This window comes from Asparagus officinalis, chromosome 5 (genome assembly GCF_001876935.1).
Source record: "Asparagus officinalis chromosome 5, Aspof.V1, whole genome shotgun sequence".
NCBI classification, from domain to species: Eukaryota; Viridiplantae; Streptophyta; class Magnoliopsida; order Asparagales; family Asparagaceae; genus Asparagus; species Asparagus officinalis.
The window spans coordinates 86,249,044-86,268,895 of NC_033798.1; the positions used below are offsets into that span (position 1 = coordinate 86,249,044).

Sequence of the window (19,852 nt, forward strand, 5' to 3'; positions counted from 1 at the left end):
CATTGGACTCCTCAGTCAAATTCCAAGCCCTTGGTACATTTTCAAGAACAAATCCAAGGTACCAACCCTATGGTCGATTCCTACAGTTGCCTCTCAACCATATGGAGATATCTAAGATCTAGGCACCTACGTAAGACCTAGGCACCCAACCTCAGGATTGTCATTCAGCCTCAAGGCTGCCAAAGACCTAGTCAACTTCCATAAATTCTAGACATTGGACTCCTCAGTCGAATTCTAAGCCATTGATACATTTTTAGGAATAAACCCAAGGCACCAACCCTATGGTCGACTCCTACAGTCGCCTCTCGACCATATGGGGATATAGAAGACCTAAGCACCTATGTAAGACCTAGATACCTAACCTCAGGGTTGTCATTTTGCCAAAAGGTATTCATGTTATTCTACATAAGCCTAAAGTGCAATCTCTGAATGCTTGGCTGATCGCTTCTCGACACACAAATTTAGGTGCTCGTTCACCAAGTTTTTGTCAAATCGCTCAGCCAGCATAAGGCATTAAGTGGATCAGTCGTCTCAACCCCCTATATATAGATTGACACATCAATATTGATTCGCACCAACCAATATTTAGTTCTCTCAAGCAGAACAAAGCTACAGATTATTCAAGCTAAAACAGAAGCAAAGAGCACATGAAGGCAAAATCCATAATGAAAATAAAGTTGATTTTCATTTTAATAAACTTCATTACAAGCTCTCTAAAAAAATGGTGAAGGAAGAGACGGGTCCTCAGAGCTCTTGGCCAGACCCGAGAGTAGGGCTTGGCGGCCTCCTATCGAAAGCGACAGCAGAAGATTCCCTAGGAGTCTCAACAATCGCGGTGCCGTCCCATGGTTCGCCCTCATTATCACTCACTGTCAAATCCAACCCCCCTCCACTCCTCTCAACGTCTCTCAAGAGATCGAGGCAGCAAGAGATGCGAGAAGGATAGAAGTGGTCAGGAGAAGGATGAGAACGAGAAGGTACCATCGAAACAAAATAGTTGACTCTGGCCTTGCATGCCAAATCCACCTCCACTCGGTCTATGACACCATGACGCCATTCATCGACTACTTTCTTACTGTACTGATCCAAGTCTAGGTGAGCGAGCTTATTCTCCAGGTCCTTGACAATCGTCTCGGACGCTTGGCTCTTTGACTACTGCTCCACAAGATCCCTCCTCGATTTCTCGAAGGAAAGGTGATTCGATCGAGCCTCCATCTTAGCCGTCGCCCTTTGACGCTTTTCGGACTCGACCTTCGTTTTCAGAAGTGCTACTTCTCCTCGGAGATCCTTTATAGTTCCAGTCTGTTTGGAACATTAGATCTGATAGCCCCTCGGAAGCCTCTCTCTCTCTCGTCCAGCCCTCGACGCTAAGCACCCTCTTTGAGAGATAACTCGGCTTCCAAAGTAGTAGGACTCTTCTCTACCTCTTCCTTGGCCGATCTCTCCAGGGCCTGTTTTGCCCGCCATTCCAGAAATGACTCATGCATATGTTCGAGGCAATTGAACAGGGCCTGATGAATGCCAGCACTTGGCATCTCCCCAAGAATCCTCTCGTCAGCACCATTCTCCTCATGGTCTGGCGAAGTTCCAGCTTGCCCTTCGATGTCCTCGACCCCCACAGGCTCCTTACCAGGACGGCGAGACAACTCAGGCATAGAGCTAGGGCCAGCTGCCTCCCCAGCTTGAGCCCTATTTTCAACATCATCAACTGCGAGGGTCATTGTCTCCCTGCCAGGAGAAGACTCATCTACCAACCCCACATTTCTCAAATGGTTAAACTGAGTAACCAGCCAACCCATTCTAGCTGGCAGAGGCCCCACAACCGGTCCGGCTGAACGTCACCTCTCGATCCTTGCCCCCCCCTCAATTCAGAGGCAATTTCGGTCGTGTGAGGCATCAAGAAGACACTTCCTCAGCTCCAAGAGCCTCCCTCAATCTTTTTTGAGGCCTGGTAGCAGAACTTGACCTCGCGGCCTCTGCATCTCTCTTGTGATTTTCCATCAGCGGAAGAGCAATAGAACTTGCCCTCATCTGATCGCCAATGAAGGACAAAATCATGGACATACCTGCTGCCCGAAGAGACACATCATCAAATAGATCGTCCCTCTCCCGTGATTTAGCATAGGAGCGGATCCTTTTCAAATACCCCATCTCCGGTTCGCTAAGGGCAACCGGACCCAACGCATCCCTATTCGCCTCCGGTCAGTTCAAACAGGCAAAGATGCTGTCAGCAATATAGACCCACACATATCACTTCCTCCAGTTCTCGTCTGGCCCCGAAGGGTCAGAGACAAGTTGGAAATTACCATTGTAGTGATAAAATTAGTATGGGTCCCCTTCAGCCGACCTAACATTGATCAGATGTCCAAGCAGCCTTAGGCTTGGCCGAACTCCAACACGATGGCAGATGACTATGAAAGCCACCAAAATCCCCAACGCATTTGGATAAAACTGGGAAGGAGAAACTCCCAGAATAATGTGCACCTCCCTAATAAAAGGGTGGAGGGGTATCCATAAACCGTATTCTAGATGAGCCATGTATAACAGCATCCAATTCTCAACATGGCTATACACTGGCTCACTCATCTCCGACGCCGCCAATGTGAAAGTCTCGGGGATGTTATATCGATCATAAAGCCCCACCAGATCATCCATGCAGACCCCCGAACGGATGAGTGAAAGGGCAGTGAGCCTCCCCTCACTAGGCCCAGTAATCAAAGCCTGAGACTCCATTGAAGGTTTCCTTCTCTCAAAAAGTTTGGAAGGATGTTGAATATGTTTCAGAGGAAGAGTTCGTAAAGAAATCTTCTCAGCCCCAGCAAAGCTATTTATAGATTTCTAAAGGGCCATGTGGGCCAATCTGAAGGAACGTAGTGTCTTTGAAGCAAACGGCTAAGATCCACCTAGGAATCTCAACTGTTTTACTCGAAACACGAAGCACCACCTCTTTACTGCCCCACGCTTCGACGCTAAAAAATTGGTCTGCCTCCCATTAATTCCATGTTGCTTTGTTTCCCGAAATGGCGGTTCAATTCCATAATAACATCATCCAATAAGAACGAAGTCATGTCAGATAGAGGGGTGCCCGATGATGTCAGCCACGTCAGATAGTAGAAGCTCTTTAGTTTCTCATCTCCAGTGGATTTACAAGGACAAGAAGCTTATCTTATTTTACTCGACCCGGCTCAAGCCGACTCCAAGTGAAAAGAGCCAACTGTTATAGTGTTCCCATTCGCCAACATATGCAAAGCATAGACAAAGGACGGATGGACACATTTCTGAAAGAACGGTCCTAATTAACTTGACGGCCTAAGACCAGTAGAAGTACATATTCCGCCGACTCATTGAATTTATGCTATCCATGTTGGCTCGAGAAGCAGGATCAGTCGACTTTCTCTCAAAAATGACTCACCAAGAGCTCACTCGACCGTCAATACGATGCTTTGCATGGATGACTTGAAGGGCAGTATTCCTTAGTTGACCTGAAGGATAATACCCGCCTCAGGTCTCTTCTTCTGACTATGTGTCAGCACCGCCACACTGGTTAGGTCTCATCACGAACTTAGCTTGATAGTCTCTATGACTTGTCACGCCACCTGCACTCTGTAGGCGTCAAAATTACCTATAGGTTCCCAAACGTAGTTCGAAATAGAGAGAAGATGATGAACACTAATATCCGAGTCAAAGAAGATTATTCAAGTCAAATAGGATCATCCGATGTTGTAAAAAGAAGCGAAGGAATGCACATGAAATGTTAAAACGTGTGAAACGACGAAGCAAATACAACCAGGAGGGCTCTAGAGTAACCTGGACGAAGAAGTGAAATTTTAACCATGATGAGATTTGAATCCGAAAAATCTAAAAAGATAAAAGTTGTATCTCTCTTTGTCAGCTTTCCAATGTATCTTGAATCACTTCATTCCGAAGTCGGACAAGAAAATTAAAGCCAAAATACTGAAGATAGTACAAACTATCTCGGAAAATCCGAGTCACCTCAAAGTAACTCGGAAATTCTGAATCATTTCGAATTGACTCGCGCGCAGGTCAGCTCCCGGTATGTTTTCTGATAAGATTAACTTCTATATCTCCTAGGGGTTATCCATAAATATGTGGGGTTATCCTTAAACATGTGGAAACTATTACACAACCAAAAACCCACCTAAACGGATAATAACGGTTGTTTTTCGATCCTATCCATAAACACATCATTTAAAATCTATAAATACACCCCTAACACCCTTATAAAGGCAGATATGAAGGGAGCCACAAATTTCATAGGATCTAGGGTGAGGTTCTAACGAATTTGAGAGAGGCTAGCAGATCTTGGCGAAGTTCTTCAACATAAAGAGGGAGAGTTCGAGAGATCTGAAGCCCATTCACCTTTCCTTCGGATCAAACTTAGTTTTGATCTCAAGAAAAGTAGTAATCTTACTTGGTTAAGATTATTTACTTCTGCAATTACTTCCTTTGTGAAGCAAGAGCATTAAATTTTTTTTCTGTTAATCGAATCTGATCCGTGACGGTTCACGGACTAACGCATCCCCGGCACAGGCAAAGATCCCACACAAGCAGCGGGTGATAAATGTCCTCTGCGTGTGTTTAAAGTGAGTTATAATTTTTATTTTATTTGTAAGGGGGTAGTTTTATAAAAAGATTTACTCTTTTGAATTTATTGTAATCGATAAACGTGTAATGGATTCGACAAATAAACCAACTTTCGACGCGAACACGCTGGCAACCACAGTGGGAGTGAAAAGTCTCGTTGCCGAGACTGTCGTGTCATAACCGAAGATCAAGATCCCGGTTTATTCAGTGGTCGAGTACAAGTTCGACGAAGCCAAGTTCAAGGAATATTTCTCCTCGTCTTCATCAAAATCCTCCTCTCCCTGCAAATGCGGAAATATATTGTCTTTGAAGGAGGCGTATTCACCGATGAAGACTACAAGTGACTCCTCCCCAATCAAGGAGTTATCCAATCAAAGTACACCAATTGTGATGAAGAGAGCTCGTCAGAGACGATGCTAATGCCAAGCTTGTCAAATTGCCAATGCATTGAAACAAATCGACGGGGTTGGATATTACGTAAACTTGGAGTCCAGGAGGCGTCAAGCAACCGAATCACTTCAACAGCGTGTTATTGACAAATACTCTAAACCATCGATAGAAGAGTGGATCATTGTCAAAAGGAATCATTCTACCCAGAAGGAGCGTATCCAAAGGAACCGTACACATGCCACACATGCTCGCACCCTTTTGCAAAAGGCACAAGGCATGCAGAAGGAAGAGGTGGCAAAAAAACCACTAAAACTATGCCAAGTCTGGAGGCTAAAGTCTAAAACAACTGCCAAAAAGATCAAAAATCCCGAGTCACTTCAGAGTGACTCAGCCAAGCGCGAGTCACTCCAGGGTGACTCGCGCCAAGCCCGAGCCACCTCAAGGTGTCTCACACCTAATTCCCCTATCACAGCCATTTCTTCGCTTCCGTCGAGCCTTGTTCCTGCTCTAGTCAATCCCGCACCTTCGGAGAAGTCTCACGGCATCGTTGACCTGTCAAAATTCAAGGTTATGATGGCGGACCATCTTGGACCTTCGCACGAAGATAGAGGCAAAGTTCCGGTGAACAAAACCCGAATAGTTCCTCAGGCTGGGGGTTGTACAAACACTCCCGTCAAGCCAAAGGCCGCTCAAAGGTGTCCCGTCGCCTCCAAACAAACTAGGGCACCTCATTGTACATGTTCGTACGTCGTGCACAAGAGGACTCCTAGCATCGATCGCCTGGGGGTTCGTATCGAAGCCCAGGAGCCCGTTAACACTCACGCTCGCAAGGGGTGGTTCTAAACGTACGACTCCTGATGCGACCTTGGATCGTTCAAAGGCGACAACAAATTGTCCTGAGAATGTTAACAAGGTTCTTCATCCCTAAAAGAAGATGTGTTCGTCAAAAGATAACGTTATACTTGGGGCATCATACCAACAAACGATGGATTGCTCCAATAAGCTGCACCATCAGGCTGGGGGTGTGAACAAATCCTAAAAGGAGGGTGTCCGAGAAACCAGCTCTTACTGTCCATGTGGGAGATCTATCAGGGCAGTATTATCAAAATGTGGCCCTAATACCATTTCACAAAGGGTCTCGATATTCGAGAAACTTGCTACCGAAGCATCAAAGCCCAAGCCAAGGCGTTTCCATGAGAGAAAATCCACCGTCCAAGATGATGAATTCCCTGAAGTCACCATCAACATGGTTGACAAAGAAAAGCTGTGATTGCTTCTACTCCCGACTTTTTTCCCGGAAGAAAAGTCAATTCAGGGATAGCCCAACGAATGTCTCGGCTCTAGTTAGAAGCCATCTGACATAAGGATTACCCGAGGATGCATGAAGGACGGTCTTCAAATGACAAACTATCGGATACTTGCTCCACAATTACCTCCAACGATACAATATCCAGCATGAGGGAAGTAAGGGAGTCGTTCACAATCACTCCCGACCTAGTGGCTCAAATGCTTCAAGAGGCTTTAGCTTGACAGCGAGAGGAACTCAGAGCTAAAATGGAAGATGTAGTTGACCATGCAACAGATGAGAGAGTTACGGGCTTAACGACTTCAACCACCATCTGAGTCCAGTCAGCGGGCTAAATCCCATCGTCGCACTCAAAACGTTGTAGTTAACAGCGATCTAGAAGAGAACGAAGTCATCATGGCTAACGTACCCCTCAAAAATACTGGGGGTGACCCAATCGCATCCCTCAGTAACACTAGGGGTGGTTCAATTGCACCCCTCAATATCGCTAGGGGTGATTCAGTTGATTTTTCTCGACATCCTCCAAAGAAAGATGCTGGCGAGGACAATAAGATGTTGCAAAGCTGGAGATAAGGTTAACGCCTTGCTTATGGCTCAAGAAGTGAAGAGGACCGGTATTCCATGTCCAAATCCAAGAGAATGAGATTCAATCCCGTACCCGGTGAAGTTCAATCTAATTAACTTCACGCCGTTTGACGAAAAAGTTTTACCCACTCAGCACCTAATTTATTTCAAGTCCTACCTGGGAGTGATCTCTGGGAGTGAACCATTGATGATTCAGTCATTCGTGGCCACCCTTCGCGAGGCGGCCTTCGATTGGTATCGACATCTCAAATCGGGGAGCATCAACTGCTGGGACAACATGGAAAGCTCGTTGCTCAAAAATTTCTTTGACGATGACACCAAAGTGTCGATCAGAGCTCTTCCGGATGAGAAGCAGAAGGACGGTGAGTCAGTTGACAGTTTTGTCAAACGCTTTCGCAACAAGGTAATGAATTGCAGGAATCCTATTACAGAGGAGTTCATCTTGCAGACATGCCACAACAATCTTTTCATCGATGTCCTGGAAGCCTTGGGCATCGTACCATCCAAAACTTAGAAAGAGTTAAAACTACATGGTGAACAGACCGAATGCTTTCTCAAAAAGAAGAAAGCCGAAAGAGGCCAACCGAAGGCTAAAGCTCCTGCAACTGCTGTCGATATTCATCAACAACAACCTTGGAGGTAACAAGTGACTCTTAATCCAAAGTTTCAGGAGGAGTATGCTTTCAAAGATAATGAAGTTACAGCCATCTTCAAGTACCTCCTCGCCAGCAACAAAATCAAGCTACCACTGATTACGAATCAAGAGGAAGCAAACAAGATTTTGGATCCGAAGTACTATGCATATCACAGGAGGGTTCATTATCCCACTAAGGCTTGTATTACTCTAAAAAATAGCATTCAAGCCTTCGTTGATGCTGGTATCATGATGGCAAAATAAGCCAAATAAGAACGAAATCCTCCAACATGTATATGAGGATAAACTGCTTCATTTATTTCCAACGTGAAGTTCCTGAAGAATATTACATATAATATTCTTAAGGATAACCCGAGATCGAAGGATTGTTCAAGACTACGCCCAACACGCGTTGTCGGGTAACCTATTCCTGTAACAATGACAAAGTCTATGTATTCAATATATCATAGCACTAAGTCTAAGAGAGTTAACTCTTTTAGCACAATGTTACATGTGGAGTGGATTTAGATAATTTGCATGCTAGCCCGACTCAAACGGTACTCGGTAGAGACTTATCAAATCCGTTGATGGCTGAGGGTTTGCCAAAAATCTTATAAATACGATAGTCACTGATGCACCAACTTCATCAGTTGGTCTCATGACTTAAGAACCCGGGACGACATCAATTCTAGCTGAAGCTTCCATGAGGAACCTTTAAAGCATTCATAATGGTAGCCGTATCAGCTCCAATAGCTGGTCCTACAACCAAAACTCCCATATGGTTAAGCAAATAACTAGCGGGATGTAAGGGTAAGATCCATACCTGTAGATGAACCAGCATCAACGGTTGGTCTTGCAACTTTTATACTTAGGCCTACCACGCGTTACAACGCCGGTCGAGCTTAAACTGTGTAGACTCCAGTAAACATATGAGTATAAATTGTGTTAACGCTGGACAAGGTGCTACAATGAAGGTCAATGGCGATCAATGCAACGATAGATTCACCAAAATAAGGCTCAGAAAAATTCCATGTCAAAGGATAACCCTCGGGAGTTTAATCGTGATACAGATACGAATTCCCGATGAAGATAACCAGTTCAACATTAATCCAATGACACGAGCTAATTCAGAAACTAACACTCCCAGTTCCAATTCAAGATTTCGACAACGGTCAGACGATAAACGCAACACCGGAAGAATTTTAACTATTCGATAAAATACTAAATAGACTAAAAGATAAAGAAGTCTAAGAATTAAAGGTTGGACCTATCATATCTAAAGTATTCTAGGCTCCTCTATAAAGAATAAGCCTGAAACACTTTGGAGGGGGTATTTGTAGGCGTCAAAAATTATCTATAGGTTCCCGCACGTAGTTCAAAATAGAGAGAAGGTGATGAACACTAATATCCGAGTCAAAGAAGATTATCCAAGTCAAATAGGATCATCCGATGCTATAAAAAGAAGTGAAGGAACGCACGTGAAACATCAAAACGTGTGAAACGACGAAGCAAATACAATCTGGAGGGCTCTAGAGTGACCCGCACGAAGAAGTAAAATTTTTACCATGGTGAGATTTAAATCCAAAAAATCTCAAAAGACAAAAGTTGTATCTCTCTTTGTCAGCTTTCTAACGTATCTTGAATTACTTTATTCCGAGATCGGACGAGAAAATTAAAACCAAAATACTAAAGATAGTACAAACTGTCTCGAAAAATCCGAGTCACCTCAAAGTGACTCGAAAATTCCGAGTCATTTCGAAGTGACTCACGCCCAGGTTAGCTCTCGACGTATTTTCTGATAAGATTGGCTTCTATAACTCCTTGGAGTTATCCATAAACATGTGGAGTTATCCTTAAAATGTGAAAGCTGTTACACAACAAAAAACCCACCGAAACAGATGATAATAGTTATTTTTCGATCCTACCCACAAACACATCATTTAAAATCTATAAATATACCCCTAGCACCCTTATAAAGACAGATTTGAAGGGAGTCACGAATTTTAGAGGAAGTAGAGTGAGGTTCTGATGAATTTGAGAGAGGCTAGCAGATCTTGACGAAGTTCTTCAGCATACAGAGGGAGAGTTCGAGAGATGTGAGGCCCATTCGCCTTTCCTCCAGATTAAACTTGGTTTTGATCTCGAGAAGAGTAGTAATCTCGCTTGGTAGAGATTATTTACTTCTGCGATTACTTTCTTTATGAAGCAAGAGCGTTGAATTTTCGTTCTGTCAACTGGATCTGATCCGCGACGGTTCACGGACTAACGCGTTCCCGGCATAGACAAAGATCCCACACAAGCAGCGGATGATAAACGCCATCTGCGTGTGTTTGAAGAGAGTTATAATTTTTGTTTTATTTGTAAGGGGGTAGTTTTATAAAAAGATTAACTCTTTTGAATTCATTGTAATCGATAAACGTGTAATAGATATGACAAATAAACCAACTTTCGACGCGAACACACTCCAGCCCTCCGCTATCACTTCCCGGATAATGCAGAGACGTTCTCTCCCATGCCGAAGTGACTCTTCCGTCAGCCGCCAGCCGACATTTATAAATCAAAGGCCAGCTCCGCTGCCAGCATGCCCTGTCACACAATCACTTCCCGGATAATGCGGAGACGCGCCCTCCCATATCGAAGTGACTTTCCAGTCGCCATCCCAGCTGACACCTGTCAAAATAAGGATGATTCAGCTGCTAGCTTGAACTTCGACCCCGCATTTCTGTGCTCGATCAAAATGGCGACATTGCCCATCACACACCAAATATATATAAAGTTACTACCCTAACTTGGAGAGGAGGGATTTTTGGTGAAGATAAGGGATCTCTCCCTCTCTCTGTGAAAATAACACTATATTAGCTTGATTAAGAGCGGCAGATCACTGGATCTCCCTCTCACATGCACACAATGTTAGCCCCTAGAGGGGGGGGGGGGGATTAGGGTATTATGCTAATCAAATCCGATTAAATACCAATTAAAACTAATAACAAAATATACTAGCAAGAATAAAATGCAATAAGATACATTAGCTAGGATAAGGTAATATGAACAAATGAATATATCCTATCAATGAGATATTACAAGTATATGAGCAAGGATATATAAACTAACACAACGGTAAAATAAACAATCTACACAAGTGATAGGGTAATATGATGAGCAATACACAAAGGCGATATAAGATATGAAAACAAGAATAAGAACGCCAATGCAATCACAAACAAAACGATATGATCACGGAGTTCGGTCCCCATGACCTACGTCTCCGCTCCTCACCTCGAGGAGATCTCCACTATCACAACCGGGTTTTCTACGTTTACCTGAACAACGTTTACACCTCACAATATAATCACTATGCAATCACACTTTACACACTAAGTGTTGGTCCTAGCCCGTGTCCTCCTCCTCAAGTGCTCGGTTATAACCTCTCCCTAGGCACGTCAATCGACGCCACTCCTCTTGGATTTGACCCCGTCTCTCACCACACACTTCTCTCGGTGTACAAGTGTATTACAAGTGAATCCTCACAATTAAGCACAATATAAATTAATTTGATTGTTCTCTAAACAAGGTGAGAACTCAATTAAGCACAACTCTTAGTCACAAATCTCACAACCCAAAATTATACTATGAATGTAAATACAATAAGCTCAATAGGTTGTGTGTGAACAGAGAGTATCAATAAAACAATTTAAACTCAATATAGAAATCTAGCTTATGGAAATTAAGATCAAAACAATAAATAGCTAGAATTGAGTTTAAGGAAAACTTCTCTATAGATCAAGAGTGAGAGAGAGATGAGTTGAATGCCCAAACACCAAAGGATGATCTCCTCTTTGCTCTTGTGAAATTTGCTTCACAAACTAAAACCCTCAATTGCTTAAAAGCTTTTTAAACCAAACTTAAACAAACATTAAACAAGTTTAAACCCTTGTAAATTCTCGCGGTCGACCGCGATCCAGGTTCCAAACGGAGAAAATGCACAGAGAGTTCGTCGGTCGACCGGCGGAAATATCGGTCGACCGGCGGTACTGTAGCAGGTATATCCGATTTTATAAAATCGGTTAAAAATAATAAAACAGCTCCAAAAATTATGAAATTTTGAGGGAAGGTTCTAGACATGTATAAAAACATGTTAGAGAAAGAATTTCTGAAAATACAGTTGAGAGAAAATCTGCTGTGATACACGATTTTGTAAAATCAATTAGGCACAGTAAATCAACTCCAATAATAGTAAAATTTTGAGAGAAGTTTCTAAACATATAGATAAACATGTCAAAGAAAGAATTTCTTGAATATCACTTCCCATTTATGAAAACTCATCGGTTTTGTAAAAACATGCACGAACATGCACGAATGAAAACATGATTTTGTAAATTCCATTAAACATAACAAATCAATTCCAAACTTGATAAAACTTTGCAAAATGTTTATAAACATGAAAACAAACATGTTACAAAAATATATTTTCAATTTTTATTTCTCAATTGTGAAAACTCATTATTTTGTAAAAACATGCATGAATATGAAGTTGTTAAGAACATGTTTTTGACAAAAAGAGTTTAAACGCATATAGAAACTTTATGAAATATCTTCATAAACATTATAACACATGAATATAAAGTAAACATGGTCAATAAAACAATATCACAAAGTTTTCTCAAAATAGCTCATTTTGTGAGAAAATCCAATGTTGTGTGTGTATATGATATTGAGCTTAGAGTATTAAACACACATAATATAAACCTATACTAAATATACCCAAGCTTGATGAAGGTCTTCAATGATCATGACTTGGTAAACTTTGCGGAAGAAGCTTAAACTTGATCTTTAACTTTGAATTGCATAAGCTTCACCGACATTCCGCCAACCTCCTTTTGATATGATCATGAATGCCCGATTCCATCCATCCTCCAACTCGTTGTTTGCCTAGAATAAATATGAAAATACAAACACTAGACAAACAACATTAGTTGTAAATTGTTTGTAAATCATCATCAAAACAAGAAGGCCAACAATCTCCCCCTTTTTGATGATGACAAACAATTTACAAAAAGAAATATATGCATGAAGGAAATGAATGTATAATTTATAATTCACATGCATATAAACAAGAAAGAATATACATAGGGACAAATGAATTAAGAGAGCGAAAGCTCCCCCTATCAATAAGCATAGGTGAGTATAAAACATAAAAGGATATAGGGATTGCTCCCCCTATCAAAATACCATATGGAGAATATGAAATAAAGATCATGGCAAATATGTGAGCAAGCATAAATGATATGCTAACAATCACTCACATTCAAGAGATAATGAGAACACATATGAATATATCAATATGAAAAAATAGTGTCTCATAGCAAAAAAATAGTGTCTCATATCAAGGACCATAAAAACCATGTGTAAAGATAGATTTATGAAATCAAAAGAAAAGAAAAACATGAGAACCATGAGAAAAGTTTTCAAGTGAAAACAAATCACTCAAATGAAATCATAAATCAAGATTTGAGTCCAAAAACAATGTTTGATTAAAAGGAAAATTTTCTTTACATAACTTGATCAAACCACTCATAGAATACATTATAAGGCACGAATAGATGATCCATAAGCACAAACATATAAATATCATCATATAAGTGAAGTATAATGAATTCAAAGCAACCGATCAAAACAAAATCTCTAACAAATTCTTGGCTTTAAAAATTATTTTGGCACCCAAGTATTCTTGGTGCCGGTTTGTTTAGGGACATGACCCCTATCATTAAAGCTCAAAGTCCTAGGGTTATGAACCCTCTTGGACATATATGGTGCACGGGATCGGTCATAGCAATAATTACTCAAATGACCCTTCCGATTGCAATATGTACAATGGAAAGGAAGCATTTGCTTATGTTGACCATTAAAAGGTGCACGTGGAACATTTGCAAATAAAGATTGTCTTTTAGAATTATTTTGCAAATGAGAAACATCATTAAACAAAGGTGGTCTACTTGAGAAATTTGGCAAGTTTGAATAATTTTTTAAATCATAACAAAACTTTGCCAAATGGCCAAATCTACCACAAATATCACACTTAAACACATGTGGTCTATGAAAAACATTTGGCAAACTAGAATTCTTTTTCATGTCAAAGCAAAACTTTGCCAAATGGCCAAACCGACCACATAGATCACATTTATACACATTAACATGCTTATGATGAGAAATAGATGCATGTGCATGTGTGTGTGATGAAGAAGCCTTATGAGATGCACAATAAGCATTAATCTTAGAAGATTTGTGTGCATCATAGCAAAATTTAGCAATGTGGCCTTTACGACCGCAAATTGAGCATTTGTAAACTTTGCTATACATATGTGCATAGTGAGTGCTTGGTTTTGAAGAGTTAGCACGAGACTTTGCACATAAGTCCATAAGTTTCTTGTTATTAACAATGCATGTGTTAAGAGTTGAATCTAAAGATGAAATGTGATATTTAATATTGTTCAACTCATCATTAGGCATAGAAGCATTGTCAATAGAAGTAGAGCAAATATGATCATTTTTAAATGATGTAAATTTACTTCTAATAGACTCTATTTCTAACATGGCATCATTTTTCTCATGAATTAAGCTAGCAACATTGGAACTCAAGGTAATATGATCCAATTTTAATTTTTCATTATTTTCTTTAAGGATCACATTATCTTTAGCAATAGTATTAAATTTTGATGCTAGCAATTCATGATCAGATTTTAAATTAACATGCTTGCTTTTAAGATCAATGAAATTATTATGCAACTTAGTGTAAACATGCATTAACCTATCATATGCACAAGCAAGTTCATCATTAGGTAAATCATTTATGGTTTCGAACTCGCAAACCTCACTAGGGCTATCCCCTAGTGGCCGTGTGCATGATGCTCCACATGAACTTGAAGCCGGATCCGCCAAAACTTGTTAGATCGCCTCCAAGTCCCCTTGATGTGCTTTAATTAATTTCCATAAGGTGTAAGCACTATCAACATGAACAAAATGATGAGTCAAAGGCATTAAGCAAATATTCTAACAAAAGCTTGTTCATATTAAACATTCTTTTATCATTGTTACTCCACTTGGATTTTTCCGAAGTGGGTATAATATAAGCATCTTCAATAACTTCCCATAAATCGAATTGTTTAGATCTAACAAATATGTTAAATCTAGAACACCATTGGTCATATGGGAGATTATCTATTTTAGGAGCAACAATAGGATCATAGCCTAAACATGATGCACAATGTATGTCCATAATAAGAAAATATATGCAAGCAAGATACAAATAAAGTTCAAAAATAGATTAGCACAATAAGCTAACTTGGATCTTTAACTCAAGACGATTAGACCTTAAATCAAAGAGCACCAAGCTCTGATACCAATTGTTAGACCCTAGAGGGGGGGTGATTAGGGTCTTATGCTAATCTAATCCGATTAAATGCCAATTAAAACTAATTAACAAGATAGTGGATGATATAGATAATGAGCTAATGACAATGGCGATATAAGATCTGAACATAAATATGAATGAACGCCAAAGCACACTCAAACAAGCAATATGATCACGGAGTTCGGACCTTCCGTCCTACGTCTCCGCTCCCCACTCCCGGGGAGAAATCCACTATCACAACCGGGTTTTCTACGCTCACCCGAATAACGTTTACACCTCACAGTGTCGGTTTTCAACGCTCACCGATCAACGTTCACACTCACCCTCACAATGTCGGTTTTCAACGTTCACCGATCAACGTCCACTCCTCACACTCGGTTTTCTAGTTCACCGAAAACTTCACAACACACTCGGTTTCTAGCTCACCGAAAACCTTACAACACTCACAAAGTAAATACAACAAATTTGTTCTCTACAATAGATGAGAACACAATGTAGCTCACTCTCAATTTGTTACAACTCCCTACAACCCAAATTACACTATGAATGTAAATACAATAAGCTCAATGGTTGTGTGTGTAAGCAATGAGAAAAAACAAATCAAATCAACTAAACTCAAATATAAAATCTAGCTTAAGAACAATGATAATCAAACAAGTATATAAATGTAAAGCTAGAGTTTGAGTTTAGAAAACTTCTCAATTGATAACAAGAGATGGAGGGAGGATAGTTGGAAGCTCAAACTTCAATAGATAATCTCCTCAAGCTCTTGTGGAATTGATTCACAAAACCGAAACACTCAAATGCTTAAAAGCTTCTTAAAACAAACTTAAACAAACACTAAACAAGTTTAAACCCTTGTTAAACTATTTTAAAACATTCTCTTAAATTGTTGAAATCTGAGATCAAAGGAGTTTTTATAGCCTCCCAAAGACCTCAGCCAAAACCCAAAACAAATGACAAAAAGCCCAGCCAACGGTAACAAAAATAGCCGTTGGAAAAGTCTGACAGAGCGGCGGTCGATCGGAAATTCTCGCGGTCGACCGCGATCTAGGTTCCAAACGGAGAAAACGCACAGAGAGTTCGTCGGTCGACCGGTGGAAATATCGGTCGACCGGCGGTACTGTAGCAGGTATATCCGATTTTATAAAATCAGTTAAAAATAGTAAAACAGCTCCAAAAATTATGAAATTTTGAGGGAAGGTTTTAGACATGTATAAAAATATGTTAGAGAAATAATTTCTGAAAAAGCATTTTCCAGTCGAGATAAATAAATGTTTGAACACAGAAATACAGTTTCTGAAAATCTGCTGTAATACACGATTTTGTAAAATCAATTAGGCACAGTAAATCAACTCCAAAAATAGTAAAATTTTGAGAGAAGTTTCTAAACATATAGATAAACATGTCAAAGAAAGAATTTCTTGAATATAACTTCCCATTTATGAAAACTCATCGGTTTTGTAAAAACATGCACGAACATGCACGAATGAAATTTGTAAATTCCATTAAACATAACAAATCAATTCCAAACTTGATGAAACTTTTCAAAATATTTATAAACATGAAAACAAACATGTTACAAAAATAATTTTTCAATTTTCATTTCTCAATTGTGAAAACTCATTATTTTGTAAAAACATGCATGAATATGAATTTGTTAAGAACATGTTTTTGACAAAAAGAGTTTAAACGCATATTGAAACTTTATGAAATGTCTTCATAAACATTATAACATATGAATATAAAGTAAACATGGTCAATAAAACAATATCACAAAGTTTTCTCAAAATAGCTCATTTTGTGAGAAAATCCAATGTTGTGTGTGTATATGATATTGAGCTTAGAGTATTAAACACACATAATATAAACCTATACTAAATATACCCAAGCTTGATGAAGGTCTTCAATGATCATGACTTAGTAAACTTTGCGGAAGAAGCTTAAACTTGATCTTTAACTTTGAATTGCATAAGCTTCACCGACATTCTGCCAACCTCCTTTTGATATGATCGTGAATGCTCGATTCCATCCATCCTCCAACTCGTTGTTTGCCTAGAATAAATACGAAAATACAAACACTAGACAAACAACATTAGTTATAAATTGTTTGTAAATCATCATCAAAACAAGAAGGCCAACACACAACTCCCTCAAGAACCTCATCGGTTCCTAACCTTCCTCTTCCCCACTCAAGCTCACTAGCTGACTTGATCGTCGGAGGAACCACAGGGGAACCGGTTCCTGTTCTCTTACAAATTCTTTGCTTGTGTAGCATGATCGGTAACCCTAGTTAAAGAACCAGACATAAAGTCGGAGAAAGAGGCGGCCCTAGTTCATCAATCTCCTCTATCTTATCCCGACGAGGGCCCAAGAGAAATCGATCTCGCCTCGAATCCAAACTAGCTGGCTGTGTGATCTTAGTCATTAACACATAAACATCGACCAATATATTGCTATATCGGCCAATATATGGGGTTAAAGACTTTATCTCGGTAATATTTTATATTATTTTCTTTTGTTTGTTGATTTTTTTGATATCGACCATTATCGAAAACAAGCCGATATATCTCTTTGAAGATATCGAGAAAACATGACATTTTTCATTTGATTGTGGTCTGGGGTTTGGATCGTGTTTGGAAAATAAAATCGGAACCCGCAAAACCCATAAAGGCCACAATTCTTCCCCCAAATCTCTTCACTCTAGGCTCTCCCAAATCTTAAGCATATATCTTGATGCAAATTATTATCTTTAAAATTTATTAATATGTTAGATTACATATTATAATATCATGTTATGTATGAATATTATCTCATATGACACCCAATATTACATACATATCCCTGATTTTTGCAACCCTATATCATAGACTTTAATTTTTAATATTTATTTAATGTTCAACACTTTGTAGTAGTCATTCAAAGACCTCTTCTAAAGTTTTCAAAGAGAAGTATATAATTTCAGAAAATAATTCAAAATCTTGAGACTTATTCAAAATATGATGTTTTAATTTTTCCACATCTCCTCTACTATATAAATATAAGCTAAGCATATGGCCTCATATTGTATGATGAATATTATTTATCAATGGGATCATACTATTGTTTGTGGATAACAAAGGTTTCAAATCTTTTGTAGGTTTAATTGAACTTAAATACCTTGTAGTTTACCAAAATTATATTTATATACCTCCACTTGTATCTTGCTACTTTTTTTTTCTTAATTTTAGATAACGTATCTTGATGCTCTTAATAAATCCTAATGTTTTCTAAAATTTAATGTTTGTATCTTCTGTCTTGTTACCTAAATATAAGAATGCTCTTTGTAATTTTCCTATATGAGTTTCATGGTATAGTTTTAGGACAATTCTATGTTTTCTACTCTTATCATAAATACTTTATTGACATGCAATTATCTATTAAATATATTATTATACATTACTAATAATTAATATGATGTAGAGTTTTATAATAACGTTGGAAGTTTTAGGGACCAAATTATGCAAACTTAAAGTGATATATAATATAATTAATTAACAATAATAATTAACTTAGCTTAGTTAGTATTAGAATGTAATAGCAAAGGAGAATAGCAGTAATATAGTCATTGGAAAGTTTTTCCACAACTCCCTCTTTTAAAGAGAGTGATATGATATGATACAAGAGATTTCACACATATTTGACCACGGGAAAATCGTGTATATATTAACCTAGCAAGCTAAATTACATACTTCCTGAAGGACTCACAAAATTTGTGGTAGGGCACTTGCTCTATCATAATAAACCCTGGCTCTGCCCACGAGAGTTATAGTACACACTACACACAAAAATGTAGGGTCATTCATCACAGAATTGCAATGTGCAATCATGAGTTTCTACAGACTCAATAATTTTTGTGTCTTGTAGTACAGCTCTTGTAGTTTAGTTCATATATTCATAACTTTATACACGAACAGTTCATATAAATTTACCTTTTCTAAGTGCAAGAACTGATGATAAGATACATTCATATGTTAGGTAGTTCATATCCACCGTTAAGTTTCATCAAATGTGGATGCCGAGTTGAATGTCAGAATACCATCCATATGCCTAACTTTTTTCCCCCTCAGAAAAAGTAATACAAATACCATAATATTAATAATTTTCTATATACCCACCCATCGAGAACAATTCTCTTAATCATGACATTCTTGCAGTTAAACTATGTATATCAAATGGCATATAGACATGATAAACTATAGTTTCTCCTAAAATTGTGACAGAGCAAATCTCTTTTCTTGAACAGGTTTTAGACAAGCACAGAAGCAAGAAATCAAGATGGATCAGAACAAAAGTAGTCGTAGACGATCACATCGTAATCCCAAGCCTGAACATTTCATCAGAAAGAACTCCAGACCAAATTGTTGAAGACTACATATCATCCCTCTCTACAAGTTCCCTCCCCTTAACCCGCCCTTTATGGGACCTCCACATCATCAACATTCCCACCTCAAAATCCGAAGCCGTATCTATTCTTCGAATGCATCACTCTCTTGGTGATGGTATCTCTCTAATGTCGCTGTTACTTGCTGGTACTCGAAAAATATCTGATCCTGATTCAGCTCCATCACTTCCTCTGTCGAGATCAAGAAAGGCAAAATCTTTTGATCGTGGTGGTATGTTATGGCGGCTGATGGTGTGGATTTGGTTGGTTTTGGCGCATTTTTGGAATACAGTGATTGATGCAGTGATGTTAGGAGCTAGTTGTGTGTTTTTGAGGGATACTGAAACACCGATAAAGGGGGTGGAGGGATTTGAGTTTCGTCGGAAGCGGTTCGTTAGTACAACGTTGAGCCTGGAGGATGCCGAGGTTGTTAAGAATGCTTTTGGATGTGTAAGTTCTTGTTTACTTCTGTCGCTTTAGTAAGTTTTACCTAGCACCATG

At 39.3% G+C, this 19,852-nt stretch overlaps 1 protein-coding gene across 1 annotated transcript in view; it reads left to right on the forward strand.

Annotated features, from left to right (window-relative positions):
- Positions 1-19,852, forward strand: part of LOC109840015 (O-acyltransferase WSD1-like) — a 69,580-nt gene that overhangs the window by 13,357 nt on the left and 36,371 nt on the right. The window contains exon 2 of the mRNA XM_020408508.1: positions 19,214-19,801. Coding sequence (XP_020264097.1) covers positions 19,214-19,801 — 588 coding nt within the window. The remainder of the gene's footprint in view (positions 1-19,213; positions 19,802-19,852) is intronic.